This window comes from Pelodiscus sinensis, chromosome 1 (genome assembly GCF_052426305.1).
Source record: "Pelodiscus sinensis isolate ZL-2025 chromosome 1, ASM5242630v1, whole genome shotgun sequence".
NCBI classification, from domain to species: Eukaryota; Metazoa; Chordata; order Testudines; family Trionychidae; genus Pelodiscus; species Pelodiscus sinensis.
Window position 1 is genome coordinate 43,148,301 of NC_143052.1, and position 14,163 is coordinate 43,162,463.

General features: G+C 42.2%; 1 protein-coding gene across 4 annotated transcripts in view; it reads left to right on the forward strand.

Annotated features, from left to right (window-relative positions):
* Positions 1-300: 300 nt before the first annotated feature.
* Positions 301-14,163, forward strand: part of CADPS2 (calcium dependent secretion activator 2) — a 506,811-nt gene continuing 492,948 nt past the window's right edge. Inside the window, exon 1 of one of the 4 annotated variants that reach the window (XM_075928806.2) lies at positions 301-1,487. In XM_075928806.2, the coding sequence (XP_075784921.1) occupies positions 1,122-1,487 (366 nt within the window). In that variant the 5' untranslated portion in view covers positions 301-1,121. The remainder of the gene's footprint in view (positions 1,488-14,163) is intronic. The other 3 variants (XM_075928789.2, XM_075928797.2, XM_006122581.5) reach the window with 3 other exon arrangements.

A 14,163-nucleotide genomic window follows, 5' to 3' on the forward strand; every position in this document is an offset into this window, starting at 1 on the left:
GTATTCCTCAGCTAAGAGAGAAGAGGGAGGGTCACAATTCTACACAGGTTACTATGGGTGATGTGTCCTTTTCTTATCACAAGAAGATAGCTCTTTGTCAGATTTATTATTTCCTCCATTTAAGGAGACAAGCTCTAGGCGTGGGAACATATTCAGGCTCCCCAGAAGGCAAGCTTAAGCTCAGGGAACCTTGCAGAGTCTTGGCAGCTGACCAGTGAATGATATCTAGGACATTGCCCAAGCGTGCAAGGTGTCTCGTTTTGGCTGTTTACTCAGGCAGTTTATTTTGGGGGTGTAGTTTAGAAGAGTGGCATTCCCCCAATCGGGCCCTTCTGGCAGGGCTGTATGTTCAGGAAGTACAGCTTCACCGGGGAAGCCAATTGGATTTCTTCACTACCACTAGAGCCACAGTTAAAAACAAAAGAAAACAAAAACCTTTGTGTGTTGTTACAGATCAATGACCGTATTAACCGACTTGCCTATTTCCCCCCTGAAAGCTCCCGACAAGTGGTAACACGAAACTGGATCCTCATGCAGGATCCTGGGTTTGGGGGGACTGCAGGGCACCAGGGGAGTTTCTGTGTTTTGGTGGCGCAGAAGTGGCTGCATTCGCTAGTTGGGCAGCGGCGCGGGGAAGGCGGAAAGTTGGCCTGATCCGTGCTGCTGCTGCGGCGCGGCTGCCCCCCTCCCCCCGCCGGGTTCTTCCTGGTGTAACCGGAGCGGCGGGACCGCTGCAAGGGGGGGCAGCTCTGTCGCGTGTTGTTTTCCAGCGGGCGGGCGGGCGGAGCGCGCGAGCCCCATTAACATTCCGTTCCACGTGCGGCTTGTTGTGGGCGCTACAGGTTCCCCACCTGTGCGGCGCGGCAGCTGGCGCCTCCGGCGGGCGGAGCCAGCGCCCGTCGCGCGGGGAGAAGTGACAGGCTGGCCCGGGCGCTGATAGGAGCCGTCCGGAGCAATTCCCAAGGCAACCCAAGCTCGACCCCCTCGCCAGGCCCCGCCCCCTCCCTGGCCACGGCCGCCGGGAGGAAAGAGTCGGTGGAAACTCGACGTGTCCGGAAAGGTGCGCGCCGCTTTCCCTTTCGCTCCGCGCCCGCAGGCAGGGGCCGCGCGCCGCCCGCACCATGCTGGACCCGTCCTCCAGCGAAGAGGAGTCCGACGAGGTGCTGGAAGAGGAGAGGCGGGACGTGCTGGTGGCGGCGGCGGCAGCAGCGGCGGCGGGGGGCTGCAGCGGCAGCTTGCCCCGAGCTTTGCCGGCTTCCAACCGGGAGCCCCGCGCTAGGGAGCCGGGGCGTCAGAGCAGCGGCCCCGCCAGACCGGCTAGCCCCAGCCCCTCGGTGCTGAGCGAGGGCCGGGAGGAACAGGAGAGGCTGCAGAAAGAGGAGCGGGAGAAGCGGCTCCGGCTGCAGCTGTATGTGTTCATCGTGAGGTGTATCGCGTACCCGTTCAACGCCAAGCAGCCCACCGACATGGCCCGCAGGCAGCAGAAGGTGAGTCGCCGCAGGCACCGGCTCACCCCCCTCCCCGCCCCGCCTGGGCACTGCCCGCTCCGCCCCACCAGCCCCTGTTGCTTCCCTCTCCGCTGCATAGTCCGTCAGCTTTGGGTTTGTTTTCTGCAATGCGACCCCCATCGCATGTGATCGTCACTGGCAGCCTCGGCCGGGCGTCAGCCTCAGTCAGTCCCCGGGATCCCGCTGCACGGCTCTCAAGTGCCATAAAGTCTTAAATCGCCCGTAACTACTTCTGAGCACGCCCCAGAGCGGGATTGCGAGCTAGCCTCTGCCCGCCTTCCCTGCGAGGCGCTGCATCGATCGGTTCAGTGGTGAAGTGTTTTTGTGTCAGTGGGTCACACCACACTGCTGAGAGTAATTTCCAGCTCGCTAGCGGAGCAGGGAGAAGCCTGTTTAGACAATACCGTTCTCTAGGCTAGGCACATCTCTGGTTCCTGCAACAGGTTGATCTCTTTAATAGGCGTTTGTTCAATGAACCCTCCCCACGTTTGGGAGGCAGAAAATGCAGTCGGTCAACAGACAGATCAATTTTCAGTTCTTTCTGCGAAGGGAATCAATTTAGTTTGTATTTTGAGTGTCAGTGTTAACAGGTTTACCTTTGCGGACGGTACTCCAGTGCTTTTATTTACTTAAACAGCATGGTACTAGAAAAAAAAGCAGAAGAGAATTTCTTCACAAATGATAGGTTTTCAGGGTGATAGTTAAATCCGTCTCCAGTGTCAAATAGGAGTATACAGAATTATTTTCTATTTGGGGTATGATAGATGTCTGTCTTTGAGAGGTAAAATAGAGACTGTGCATTCCAAAAGGTATTTCTTGCAAAAAAATAATTTTCTGACAAGGTACACCTAAAGATAAATCATGGAAATAGCACAAAGGGAATTGTTGGGTGAATGAGACAGTCTGTCTTTTTTTGTTTGTGATTATTACTAAATGCAGTCTCCAGATAAAGAGAAATAGTGTCTCAACAACTCAGGGAATGTGAGGGTGGTTGCTTGTCTCTTAATAAAGGTAGAGCAAAGTTTTCTTTGCTTTGCAATATACTTGGGGCAGGCTTCCAAGACAGACTGTTACTCTGTGCTTTTTGGTTCTTCAATTCCTCAAAAATACTCAGTTTAAAAGTGTATTTTAATTTTTTTTAATTTTATGCTTGGGTTTTGTAAATATCTCATAATAAATTCCAGGAAGGATATTAAACTCACTCTTAATGATTTGTCTACATTCTAATGTGGAGGATCTCTTAAAGTTCAGTCTCCAGACAAAATATTTTTGATTCTGACTCTTGATATTTTTTTTAATAGTACAGGCTACTGAGAGAGAGGGTTGTCTGGTTATTGTCTTGTGTATATAGATTCAAATCTTCGTATATTTCAAAATTATTTGCATTTACTACACAAAATGTATTGAATTCCATTTGGTTGTTTCTGATATTAGAGCTGTTGCTGTGAAGACTGGTAAATGGTTAGTTTAAGTGTTTACTGTTTTGGGGACATGTATGCTGCCAGCATGAATTGTACATTGTCACAAAAATCCAGTAGGCACCAATGTAATGTAATAGTATCTGCAACAAAATAGCATTTCATAGTATTTTTTCTTTAAACAGAGAAACCAGTGGTCGGACTCTTTCAAAACCAAGTGCCTAAAGTTAGGCTCCTAAACCCATATTTAGGACCTAAATAAGAGATCTGAGGTTTTTTTTCCAAAAAGTGCTAAGCACCTAGTTGCTCCTACTGAATTTAAGGACTGTAGTCAATTAGTATTTTGATAGCCTTAATAAAGGTGTGTGAAAGATCTTGAGGATTTCTGAGGTCCAATATAGGGCACTTATTGGTGTTACCACCAATCTAAAAGTATGACCCTTGTTGGATCAATGTGTAGCCTTTGAGCTGTAAATCACCCACACTGACATCTCACCTCCAATCAAACCCTACCTGCCATCTTCACTTGTGACACATGACATTCAGGGTACAGTAACTTAAAATGGAACATTTTCATTTGCTTTAAAAAATTTAACATTGCAACTAGAATGTTTTATGTCTTTAATCACGCTGAAAAACCTAGTGCTTTTGTGAGAATGAAAAATAGCATGTTTTTCTTTGTGTCCATAACTATGTTAGAAGTAAACAACTATCAGATGTTGTTGTTATAATAATCTAGTAAATGTAACATACTTACATACGGTATATCTGTTAGGCTGCAGCTGCTCAGCTACAATGTTTTGTTTATCAGGAATTGTCTGAATTGTAAATACACCTGTTTTCAGTACATGCCTCGACCATTTAGAATGTTTTCTGTTACCAGACAGCAATATCCCACTTCGTACCAAGCATGAATGTAAGATTTAGTCATACACTCTGTAACTTCAAATTGCAAGTCTACTGAAATTACTCATTACTTCGATTGCAGCAGCAACCCTGGTGTTTTAGGTGTTTTCCAAACATAAAAGTTACAAACCTTGTCACAAACCAACCCATAATTTGAAATCTGAATCTTTTGTATATTTCAACATTAGCCTCTTAAAACATCATATGTATTAACTTTACTCTTTAAGACTATTTAGATATGTTATCTTGGTAATTTTCTTACTTATTTCTTGTCCACAAAATGTTTAGATATTTGTTCACAGGAAAAATTAAACATCATTTTGAACTTTGGATACTGATATTTGATATATTAATCAGTCACTAGACAACTAGGAATGTTGTCACTGTTAAAAGAGAGGATTGGATAACCTATATGGAAATCTACATATTTTATCATTTGGAATATATAGTACATCGAGCATGGGGAGGGGGTTGTCTTGTTTTTAAATGTGTGGCTAATTACTATAGACAGCTCCTGTTGTATAGGTTCCTTTCTCCTCGTGGTACACAAGCTGATGAACCATATTTAACAATAGGTAGGGGTTTGCTTATCTTACTATTTCTCTACCCGCTAGGCCCTTTTTCTACCTCTACTGCAACATGCTGTCATCTTGCTAATGTGTTAAGTGATCTTTCTCTAAGGTAAATTACCCCAAGAAAGCTTCATTTTCAGATATGTGACTCTGTCTCATGTTTTCTTATCACATTTGGAGGGTCTTCTGATTTCTGGCCTCCTGTATCTTAGATAATGGGGCGTCTGAAATCCAAAAATATTTTAAAAAGTTAACATGCTTGTTGAAAGCGCCACTACTTTTATGATTTGGGTAGCAAGTGTGCAAGATCCTGCCAATGTGCTGACTAAGGAATTTGTAGGATTTTTTTTTTTTAAGATTAAAAGAAACCGGTGTCACCCCCATTTTACAAATGTGCATATAAAAAGTGTGATGTAGTAGAAAAATGAATTAAGATCTTCCAAGTTACAGGGCAGTTCCTCCACTGCAAGATGAATTTTCTTTCCTACCACATCTAAGGGTTAGTCTTACTCATGCATATTTAATCCTTGAAGTTCTGATACATGGACACTTAATGTCTCCTTTAATGATAATGTCTGTGGTCCTATCCAATGGGAACTGGAATGAGATCATCTTATGTCATACGACACAGACCACTCAATAGTTCATGTGATGTCCACTTGTGGTCACTAATGATTGGGAGTTTGTACTAGTTACCTACATGTGGCAAATCTTCAAATTCTGGCATCTCAGGCTTCCCAAAAACCAGATCTCTGTTATCAATAGTGTTTTTGCTTGTAGGTTTCTAGAAGTCTTGCTGATCAACTAAATTATCTAATCTCTCTTTATTAGGCCTTGATCATTTTATTTTTTTTCCTGCTAATTCAGTATTAGTATGTTGAACAAATACTACAAGATGTGCCAGACTGTTTGCTGTGAATATATTATCCAGTAGTGAATGTGATGGAAATCACATATTGAACTAAGTTTGTACAGAAACAGTATTATGAGATGGGTTTTTTCTTGTAAAAAAGCAGTGCATTGAAATCTCTCTGATATTCTGAGATCACAGTGCTTAATTTTATAGACTGAGTTGCATTAATCAAATCAAACTTTTTAAAGTGTGATTAGCATTTATTTCCTCTTACAAAAAGGAACTGTATTCAGCTCATTTATGAAGATCAGGAAGCAAAGTATTGGAATATTTTTTTTATAAGAACTGCCACATGGAATTAGATTAGTAGTTCACCTAATTTTCTTTGTGTGTGGACTGAGCTGTCAATCAACAGATTTCATCTTCTGCAATACCTTTGGTGAGTGACTAAACCAATCCTCTACTGGCAAATCCAGTCACAGATGACCTACAAATCCACCATCTGCTGGTGATGTGCACTCTTTTCAAGTCTTGTGCTTTTTCTTGTAATGTCTGCAGATGCTGACTCTCAAAGTGTTCAAGAGCATATGCAATAGTTTGCTGCCAGAGCAATCTGTCCTGAGCTATCCTTTCCAGATCACTAGGAGATATGCCACATAACGTCTCGGTGGCATTTAGGATATCTTTATAACCTTTGCACTGATGACCAATAGAGCACTGTCCACATGCAAGCTGGTAGTAGATCATCAACGTTAGCACTAGCATGTCCGCCATTTGCATAATATAACCAATCCAGCAAATCTGTTTATTCTTAAGCATTGGTTCTGTGTCCATGATACCACACAGCTTCAGGACTTCTGTGTTTGAAGTTTGATTCCAACAATTCATAGGCAAGCTTCCTGACGCAGTACATGTGGAACTGATCAAATTTCAAAACTATATATGGTCCATGACTTCAAACCATATAGTAGAATGGTTAGGACAATTGCTTGATAAACTGCTATCTTTGCATGAAATTTAACATCATGGTCATTCCACAGGCATTTAGGTCAGTCTTCAGAAGGCAGCACTGGCTTTGGCTAATCGAGCAGTTACATGGCTGTCAGTGTTTTTACTGGAAGATGGCATGCTTCTAAGGTAGCAGAACTTGTCAACAGCCTAAAAGATCATATCAGTACCAGTGATCATTAGAGTGCTGGGCTCTTTTTGAACAGGCTGAAATATAAGCTCTGTCCTTTTGAGCAGAGATAGTAAAAATGTTCAAAAAGCTCTTGTGCATCCTTGACTGAATAAGTCAGTGTCAAGGCTGACTTAGAAATACCCTGCCCCGAAATGCTTCTGGTTTTAAAAACTTCCCACGGTCACACAGTTTCTGAACTTGGGAGGTATGCTGTTGCCACCAAACTGAGAAACACACACACCCTTTCTTTTTGAACCCAGAAAGAAATTACTTGGGAACTTCTTCCAAGGGGGTACCCCAAGCTCTTTTACCACAAGAGATCTTAAGAAAACAAACTAATCTTTGACAGCTCTCATTTTTAGCCATGCATACACAGATCTCCTATTACCTTCCAGCACACACAAATCAGATCCTAGGCTTAAAAAGGTGTGTTTTTAATTAACAAAGCAAAAAGATAAACTTGTTAAAGCATACTTGGTTGCTAGGTGTTAGAGCAACTGAGAAAAAACAGATTAAAACACAGAGAATTTATTCTCTGGGATTCAGCTTTTTTGTGCGTGCACGTGCATGTGTGAGCGTGCACAGGGACTTGGCACAGAGGAATTTAATCAACTACAAAACAAAGAAAATAACCGGATTGGGCCTAAATAAACATTCCCTGCCTACTTTTATGTATTATATCAAGCTTTTGTTTTCCTAGACATGGTTATTATTGTAAACTTCATTTCTACATCCCAGGCTCATTCCATCTCTCTTCTCTCACACAAAGGAGACTGAAGCAGATAACCTGTTTTTCAATTCAAATCTTACCACTTTCTTCCTATTGGTTCTCCTGGCTCCTGCCAATACTTCCTGGATTTTTTTCAGGCATTCTCTGAATTTAACCCTTTATAGGCAGTACTCCTCCCATCCATCACAGCCAACAATGCATAGTCGTCAGCAAACGGGAAGCCATGGATTAGGGATGTTAATGATTAACTAGTACATCTCATCTTTAATAGATGAGGCTTATTAGGTAACTGTTAACTGGTACCCGGAGAGCACGTCCCTTTCTCCTCCTCCCCCCACAGCCTGATGGGGGTGGAGGACTGTTCTGGCTCCACTGAGCCCCTGCATGGGGCTGAGAGCAGCCAGTCTGCAGCAGCCCCTTCCTCCAGGGTCGGGGCACCTGCCCCAGTTTAATCAGTTAACCTTAACATTGACTGACTGACTAAATGGGATTTTACGTTTCTATCATAGATAGTTGTAGTAGACACTTCTGCAGTCAGTTTGGAACTGAATAGATATGCCTAAATCGTAATCCTTGAAAGAAATGTAGAACAGGAGAGGGGCAAGGACACATCCTTGTTTTGTACCATTTGATACTTTAAAAAGGTACCAAGAACATGATCAAGTGTACCATCATGAAAGGACCGAATTATATTGGTTTTTTTTTTTTTCAGGATAGCCAATTTACCCAAGTTACCTTCCAAAGCCCAATTTTGTTAACTGTCTTGAACACTTAGCACTCTATAGAGTAACAAAACATGTAGCTACCAGACCATTTGTTGTTAAGTTTATCTTGAACACATAGGTCAGGTTGATGAAAATCATGTAGAGATCCTATTGCTGCCCTGCATTTTTCTTGGGTCTTCCTAGCTTGGCTCTTCCTTCATGTTGGCCATGCCTTGAGCGGCACAAAATCCACACTGATTTTTAGTGATAATGCCATTTTGTGCACACATGTAATGACAATCAGTTATGGAAGATGCAAGCCAGGATTTTACCAGCTACAGAGAGCAGCAAGATGCTCTGGTGGTCATCACAGCATGCATGGTCACCTGTGAGTGAGTCAGACAGACTCAGGACATCTTTAAAGCCCTGTAGAACTTTCTTGCCTTTTTAGTTATCATTTTGGAGAAAGAGAGTGTACTACAACCAGCTTTGTAAATCTGATGGAATTACATCCCTGCCAGGTGCCTTTCCAGATTTCATCTTCATGACAGCTCTTTGAACTGCATCAAGAATTGGTGGTACAGTATAACCAACTGTGAATCACTAGCCTGCTGAGGAATCTCTTCAAGAAAGCTGCTGTCAAAATTGGATGTATAATATATGTTGAAAATTTTTAGCTCAGCAATCAAGGATTTTAGTACTAACTGTAATTAGAGTGCTTCCATCTTCAGAGCACACTGAGAACCATCTTCATATCCAGCATCATATGGCTCATAGACTGCCTTCAGCCCATCACAGAATGCTTTAAATTTATGTCTGTCAGCTATATCTTGAAGTGTGACTGCTTTACATTTCCACCAATTTTCTCTTGTTGGCTGTAATTTGACCGTAGCCTTCTGCTTAGCTCAAATGTATGCTGATTTCCTGGAGGTATTCTCTTGATCCAAACCATGTATGTTGCATGCATCTTATCAAGAAGAACATGGGCTTTGTCCTTGGCATCCAACCAGCCTTTGTATTTGCATGTTCCGAAACCCAGTACTCCAACAGCTTTGTAAGTTGTTTCTTTGATGTTGCTCCAGTCCTCCTCAATAGTGACCAGAGCCAGTCTTAGGGGTTGGCAAGCTAGGCAGTTGCCTGGGTCCACCATTTCAAGGGGCCACCGACAGAGCCCGATGGGAGCCTGCTTGGGACACGTGACAATTAAAGGGGCCGTGACTGCATTTTGTGTTCCCCCTTTTTTTCTCAACAAATTTTCTCTGGTGGTCACCTGGGGTCACCAATTGGTTAGGACCGGCCCTAATAGTGACTACTTGTTCTGGCCTTTCATTGTCCATTAAGATTGAGTTGAAACAATGCTCTTCTCAGGTATTCAAAGATTACCTGCATCTAACTTCTTCCAGCATACAGCAGAATAAGGTTGCAGTGGGCAGAGGCTCAAAAAGACACTACAGACCAGGAGTCAGCATCAAGCATTGCACAAGTCAATTTACATTGCAGATGTCTTGATTTTCTTTTTCTTTTTTTTTTGTAATGATGTAATCAATCATAAGCCAGTGCTTAGACAGAGGATGCATCCAAGCCACTTTATATTTTTTTGCCTGTTGAAAGCAAATGATTGCAATAGTAAGCTCATACTGCACGCATGTTCGAAGGAGGGTACCATTTGAGTTTTCACTTCCAATACTAGGGATGCTAAATTGTGTGCAATCAGATAATTGAGTATACAGTGGAATTCCTAACAACTAGTTGATAAGGGGAGAAACAGCAGAGCCACAGCAGGGTTAGTTCCCAGCCCCAAGAGCTAACCCCTCTGCTGCTCTGCCTTTTAAGAGTATTAAGAGTTGCTAGGCTCTTGGTACATTTAAAAGGCAGAAGCACAATGGGGGACCACATGCAAGCTGGGAATCAGCTGATTCCTGGCTCACATCTGGTTCCCTGCTAAGCCTCTGCCTCCCCTGCCCCCCAACATGGTGCTTGGGGATCCAGTTTGTAAGCCAGCTTCCCCCAGCACCTGCCTCCCACCCCTGCCTTGCTGCCTCTTTCCAATAGAGGCAGCAAGGAGTTGGGGGGAGGAGAGCAGCTAGTCACTTACATCCCTATCCAATACCATAATATCTAAGCACTTTGCAATATGGTGAAGTCTTGACATCTCTAGCATTAATTGCCAAGTGTATATATAGTTTGGAATGAAAAGGTAATGAACAGATCACTGAATTCAGACTCCAGCAGAAAGCCTCCCTTCCATCATCTGCGACAAGCAATGTGTATATATTACCAGGTATAAAGCACTGTCCATACTTCAGTCTAACCTTTGCAGTCATGAAGCTAGGACTGATGGTATGTGCCTGGAATACATGCCGGGATGTCCTTATGGTGAAGCCAACTCCCACTTGTCTTTTATGCCCCTCAGGATGGTCCACACAACAATATGAATAGTCTGCTCTAAATTCTGTGAACTGGATGGTAGCAGAGATGCGTGTTTAGTTTAATGGTGCAACATCCATGTTTATAATTCACAAGCTCTCTAGCTATAATGGCTGACTTGTGTTCATGGCAATCATCGCTTTCATGAATAGTATGTTCACTCCAGGATGCAAAGTGCAGTTTCTATTTAGGTGTCGATTTTCTCTTATGACCGCAAATTAACTGCAGCGCCCCCTCGCCATCTGGTTACCTTCTTTAATGCCAATCTGCTTACAGGTTTTGATGGATAGGTCTGGGTTCTTCTGGATCCTGCCACTCACTCAACTTTATTTTTTTTCCGATGGATTTATTTGGCGGTGTCTCCACCCCTCACTCCTTCCTGGCAGGGTCACCAGGGCAGCTTGGGAGGAAAATTCTAACCCGGTGGAATTTCCACATACTTGCCAGATAGTTGGAGACTCCCAGAAAATAACACACACACATACACTATAATAAACACAATTATATTAAACAAACAAATATAACATAACAGGGTAAAACACTATTTTTAGGGTCACCGGTGCCCAGCAACTGTAAGGTTAGTGTCCCATTGGTACGTATACTGTGTTGGGGCCCTTGACTTATGACCACACATTTCTTCTCTGCAGTGGTTTAGCAGTGAGGCTGACTGGGTCCAGTACAGCCCAAAGGACTCCCAAGTGGTAAATCCCTCCATAGGTTTAATATGCAGCAGGTTATAAAATCATCAAACAAATTCCCTGACTGACTGACTAAAAGATGGGGCACTATTCCAGTTCAGCAAACAGATGATCATTACACCCAGGCTGTGTGCATGCAGGTTTGTGGCTAGATGTGGTATCCTCCACCTGCATTTGACATCACTTGCCCATTCTTATAGGGCTTTTGTCAATGAGAGGTAAAAATTAATGTCGAGAGAGATGCCTTCGTGTGAAACTTGAGTTCCATCCCCTACTCTCTCTTCTCATACGGACCATTTTACACTGGTACAGGAACGGTAACATGCACACTGAAAAAGAGTGAGCGCGGTTTTGAGACCAGAATCTTCCTTCTCTTAGGAATATGTCTAAAGGTACATCTAGATTTACTTTTGAAAAAAGATATGCATAGATATGTAAATTACGCTGAATTTGCATATGATCTTCCAATCGTTTTGAAAAGTTTATTTTGAAAAAGCAAGCAGTTTAGACGAGGTTCTTGGGGGGGGGGGAGAACCCTCTTTTTTCAAAAGAACCTATAAACCTCAGTTTTTGACAGGTTTTCGAAAAAGGTGTTTTTTTCAAAAGAACCACGTCTAAGCTGCTTGCTTTTTCAAAAGAAACTTTCGAAAAAGGAATCAGAAGAAAATGCAAATTACTGCTGAATTTGCATATCTTCATTCTAAAGTAAAAGTAAATCTAGATGTGTACCCTAAGAGAGCTTAGCAAGCTCTGTCTACCCAGTTTGAAATCAGTTCTTCTCCTAGATACTGTTGGTCTGCGGTGCCTTAGTCCATGTTATTCGATGCAACTCCCTCATGATTACTCTGTGGAGGACTTTGTCAATCCACCACCTTGAGGACATGCCTCAGAACTATAGTACTCCAACACGAGGACCTAATGCAATAAATTGCATTTTTTTTCTTTCATAGCTTGTTCTTAAATAAAATTAAGGGATGAAATTACAGTCCAAAACAGGTTGCCTAGTCTAGTAATGGAAAACTACTTTTAGGAGTGGGCCATTTAAGATGCTGAGACCCTGTACTTCATTCAAGTTTAATGAAATCTTTCTTTGGCTTAAGACAAAAGTTAAAACAATGATCAAATGTGCTAAAATGGTTGAGGTGTTAAATTGGAGGCTATCTAGCACAAGACAGGTAAGAAGTCCTCAAAGCTTCAGGGCAGGATTGTACCCTTAGATAATATGTCTCTCGAATCCATGTGCTGAGGGATGGAAAAACCTTCCAAATTTCAGGTTCTATCTTGACAAAAGTATTGCTGAAGAGGAAATGGAAATAATGAAAAGCTGCTGCAGTGGTTGCTGCTATTCATTTTGTCTGTCACCGTATATACACCATTATTGTAGCATCTCAGCATCTTCAAGTATTTGTTTTCTCCCCCAAATCCTCTGTAAGGGAGGGCAGTATTATTACCTTCACTTTACAGATGTACACCTGAAGAAAAGAGAGAGAGAGTGATTTTTCTCAAGTTGACACACCAAGTCTTCTGCAGAAAGAGTTGAATCTAGGCCTCCTGAGTTATATGTGCCTGGACCAGCAGTGCATCTTTCCAGTGTATATTTTTGGAATGTTAATGTCACAAGTGTACGTAAGTGCACTGAATGTGGCATTCTGTTTTCTATGAGCAATAAAGCCTAATTTAAAAGAAGTTGTGATCTTGTTCTTTGTTCCTGAGAATCCACTGAAATGTATGCTAGTATCTTCCTCCCCCAATACTGCTGAATTGGTTTATATTCATGAAGCTCATGGAATAAGGTGTGTAGACAGAAATGGATTGTTCAGTAAATTGAGTTCAGTCTAGAAAAATTTGTGCACATGCACCCTCAGTGAGCTGGGAATTTACATTGTGCCCCAATGATTATATTTTGAACTACATGAGTGGTAAAATATTGTGACATTTATAGTATTAAATTTTATTCATGGACTACATGCCATAAGAACATTCTCTGTCTGGGTGAGAGATCAGGGGAGTGAATTGGGGGGTAGGTTTCCAGAGGATACAAAGGAGAGTAACATGGTAAAATTCAGTGCTTAAAAATATATTAAACCACTGTTTCCCCCTCTCCCCTCCATATCTATAATTTTACTTTAATCAACATTTGCATATAGTAAAAATCCAAAAATGGGGTCAGAATTTAAAAATAAATCAATAAAATACACTACCAAAACCAGAGAGAACTATTCACAATCATAAGTAGTCATACAATGCCAAGAGTCAATAAAATATGCCTTTAACTGATTATAAAGAATGAACACGAATATAGCTGAACTAAATCAGTCTGTCTAAACCAAAACCAAATTAGTCTAAAATCTGTGTAGTCAGCAGGACATCCTGAGGCTTTACCATTAAAAAGGGGTTGGTCTTTTTCATAATGAGATTATCCATGGAAGGCCATGCCCCTTTGTTACTCCAGCTCTGTAACTGGCTTGAGGGAGAAATTATTGTTGTCCAGCCCCAGGACCTTCTCTAGGCTGGAGCCTATATGGTCCGGGGACTGGGTCCTCAGGCCCATTGAGTGCAGGTATGGGGCAAAGTGTTTAGGGTGTGGGAAGAAGTACATTGCTGATAATTCTCATGCTCCCTGCAAAGGCGGATCAAACTTAATCAGAAATGGTTTGTAAAAAAAGCGGTAAAAAGTAACATTGATCTGCTCCCTCAGTACCCTCAGGGAGATCTAACATTCCCAAATTACAGCTCTTAAAGTGATTTTCCACCATGTCTTTATTTTTGATAAAACTCAGCTTTATCCTTTTACAAGCAACCCAAGGCCCTGTCTTGATGGGCAAATTGTTTACTTTACTTTCAGCCGTGTTAGATCCAGTTAACATACCATGATTTGATAAGCCCTGTGAATGCCCAAGATATAGATTAACACAGCTTCACGTGTTTAGAAAGCTATTCAGTTGTGTGATGCTAATTTTTTTGAGAGATTTCCCTCTTTTTGTTCATTGGAAGGGCTGTGAGGTTTCATATATATTTATATATTTTTAAACTTCTTTGCACTATAAAGTTACCCATTGTGGGGCATGGGTTTCCTCCATGGAGGAGGTAGAAGAAATGTTGATAGCCATTTTATAGCAAGTGAAGCCAGTAAAAGGAGCATCCAGAACTGTTTCAGAGAATGGTAA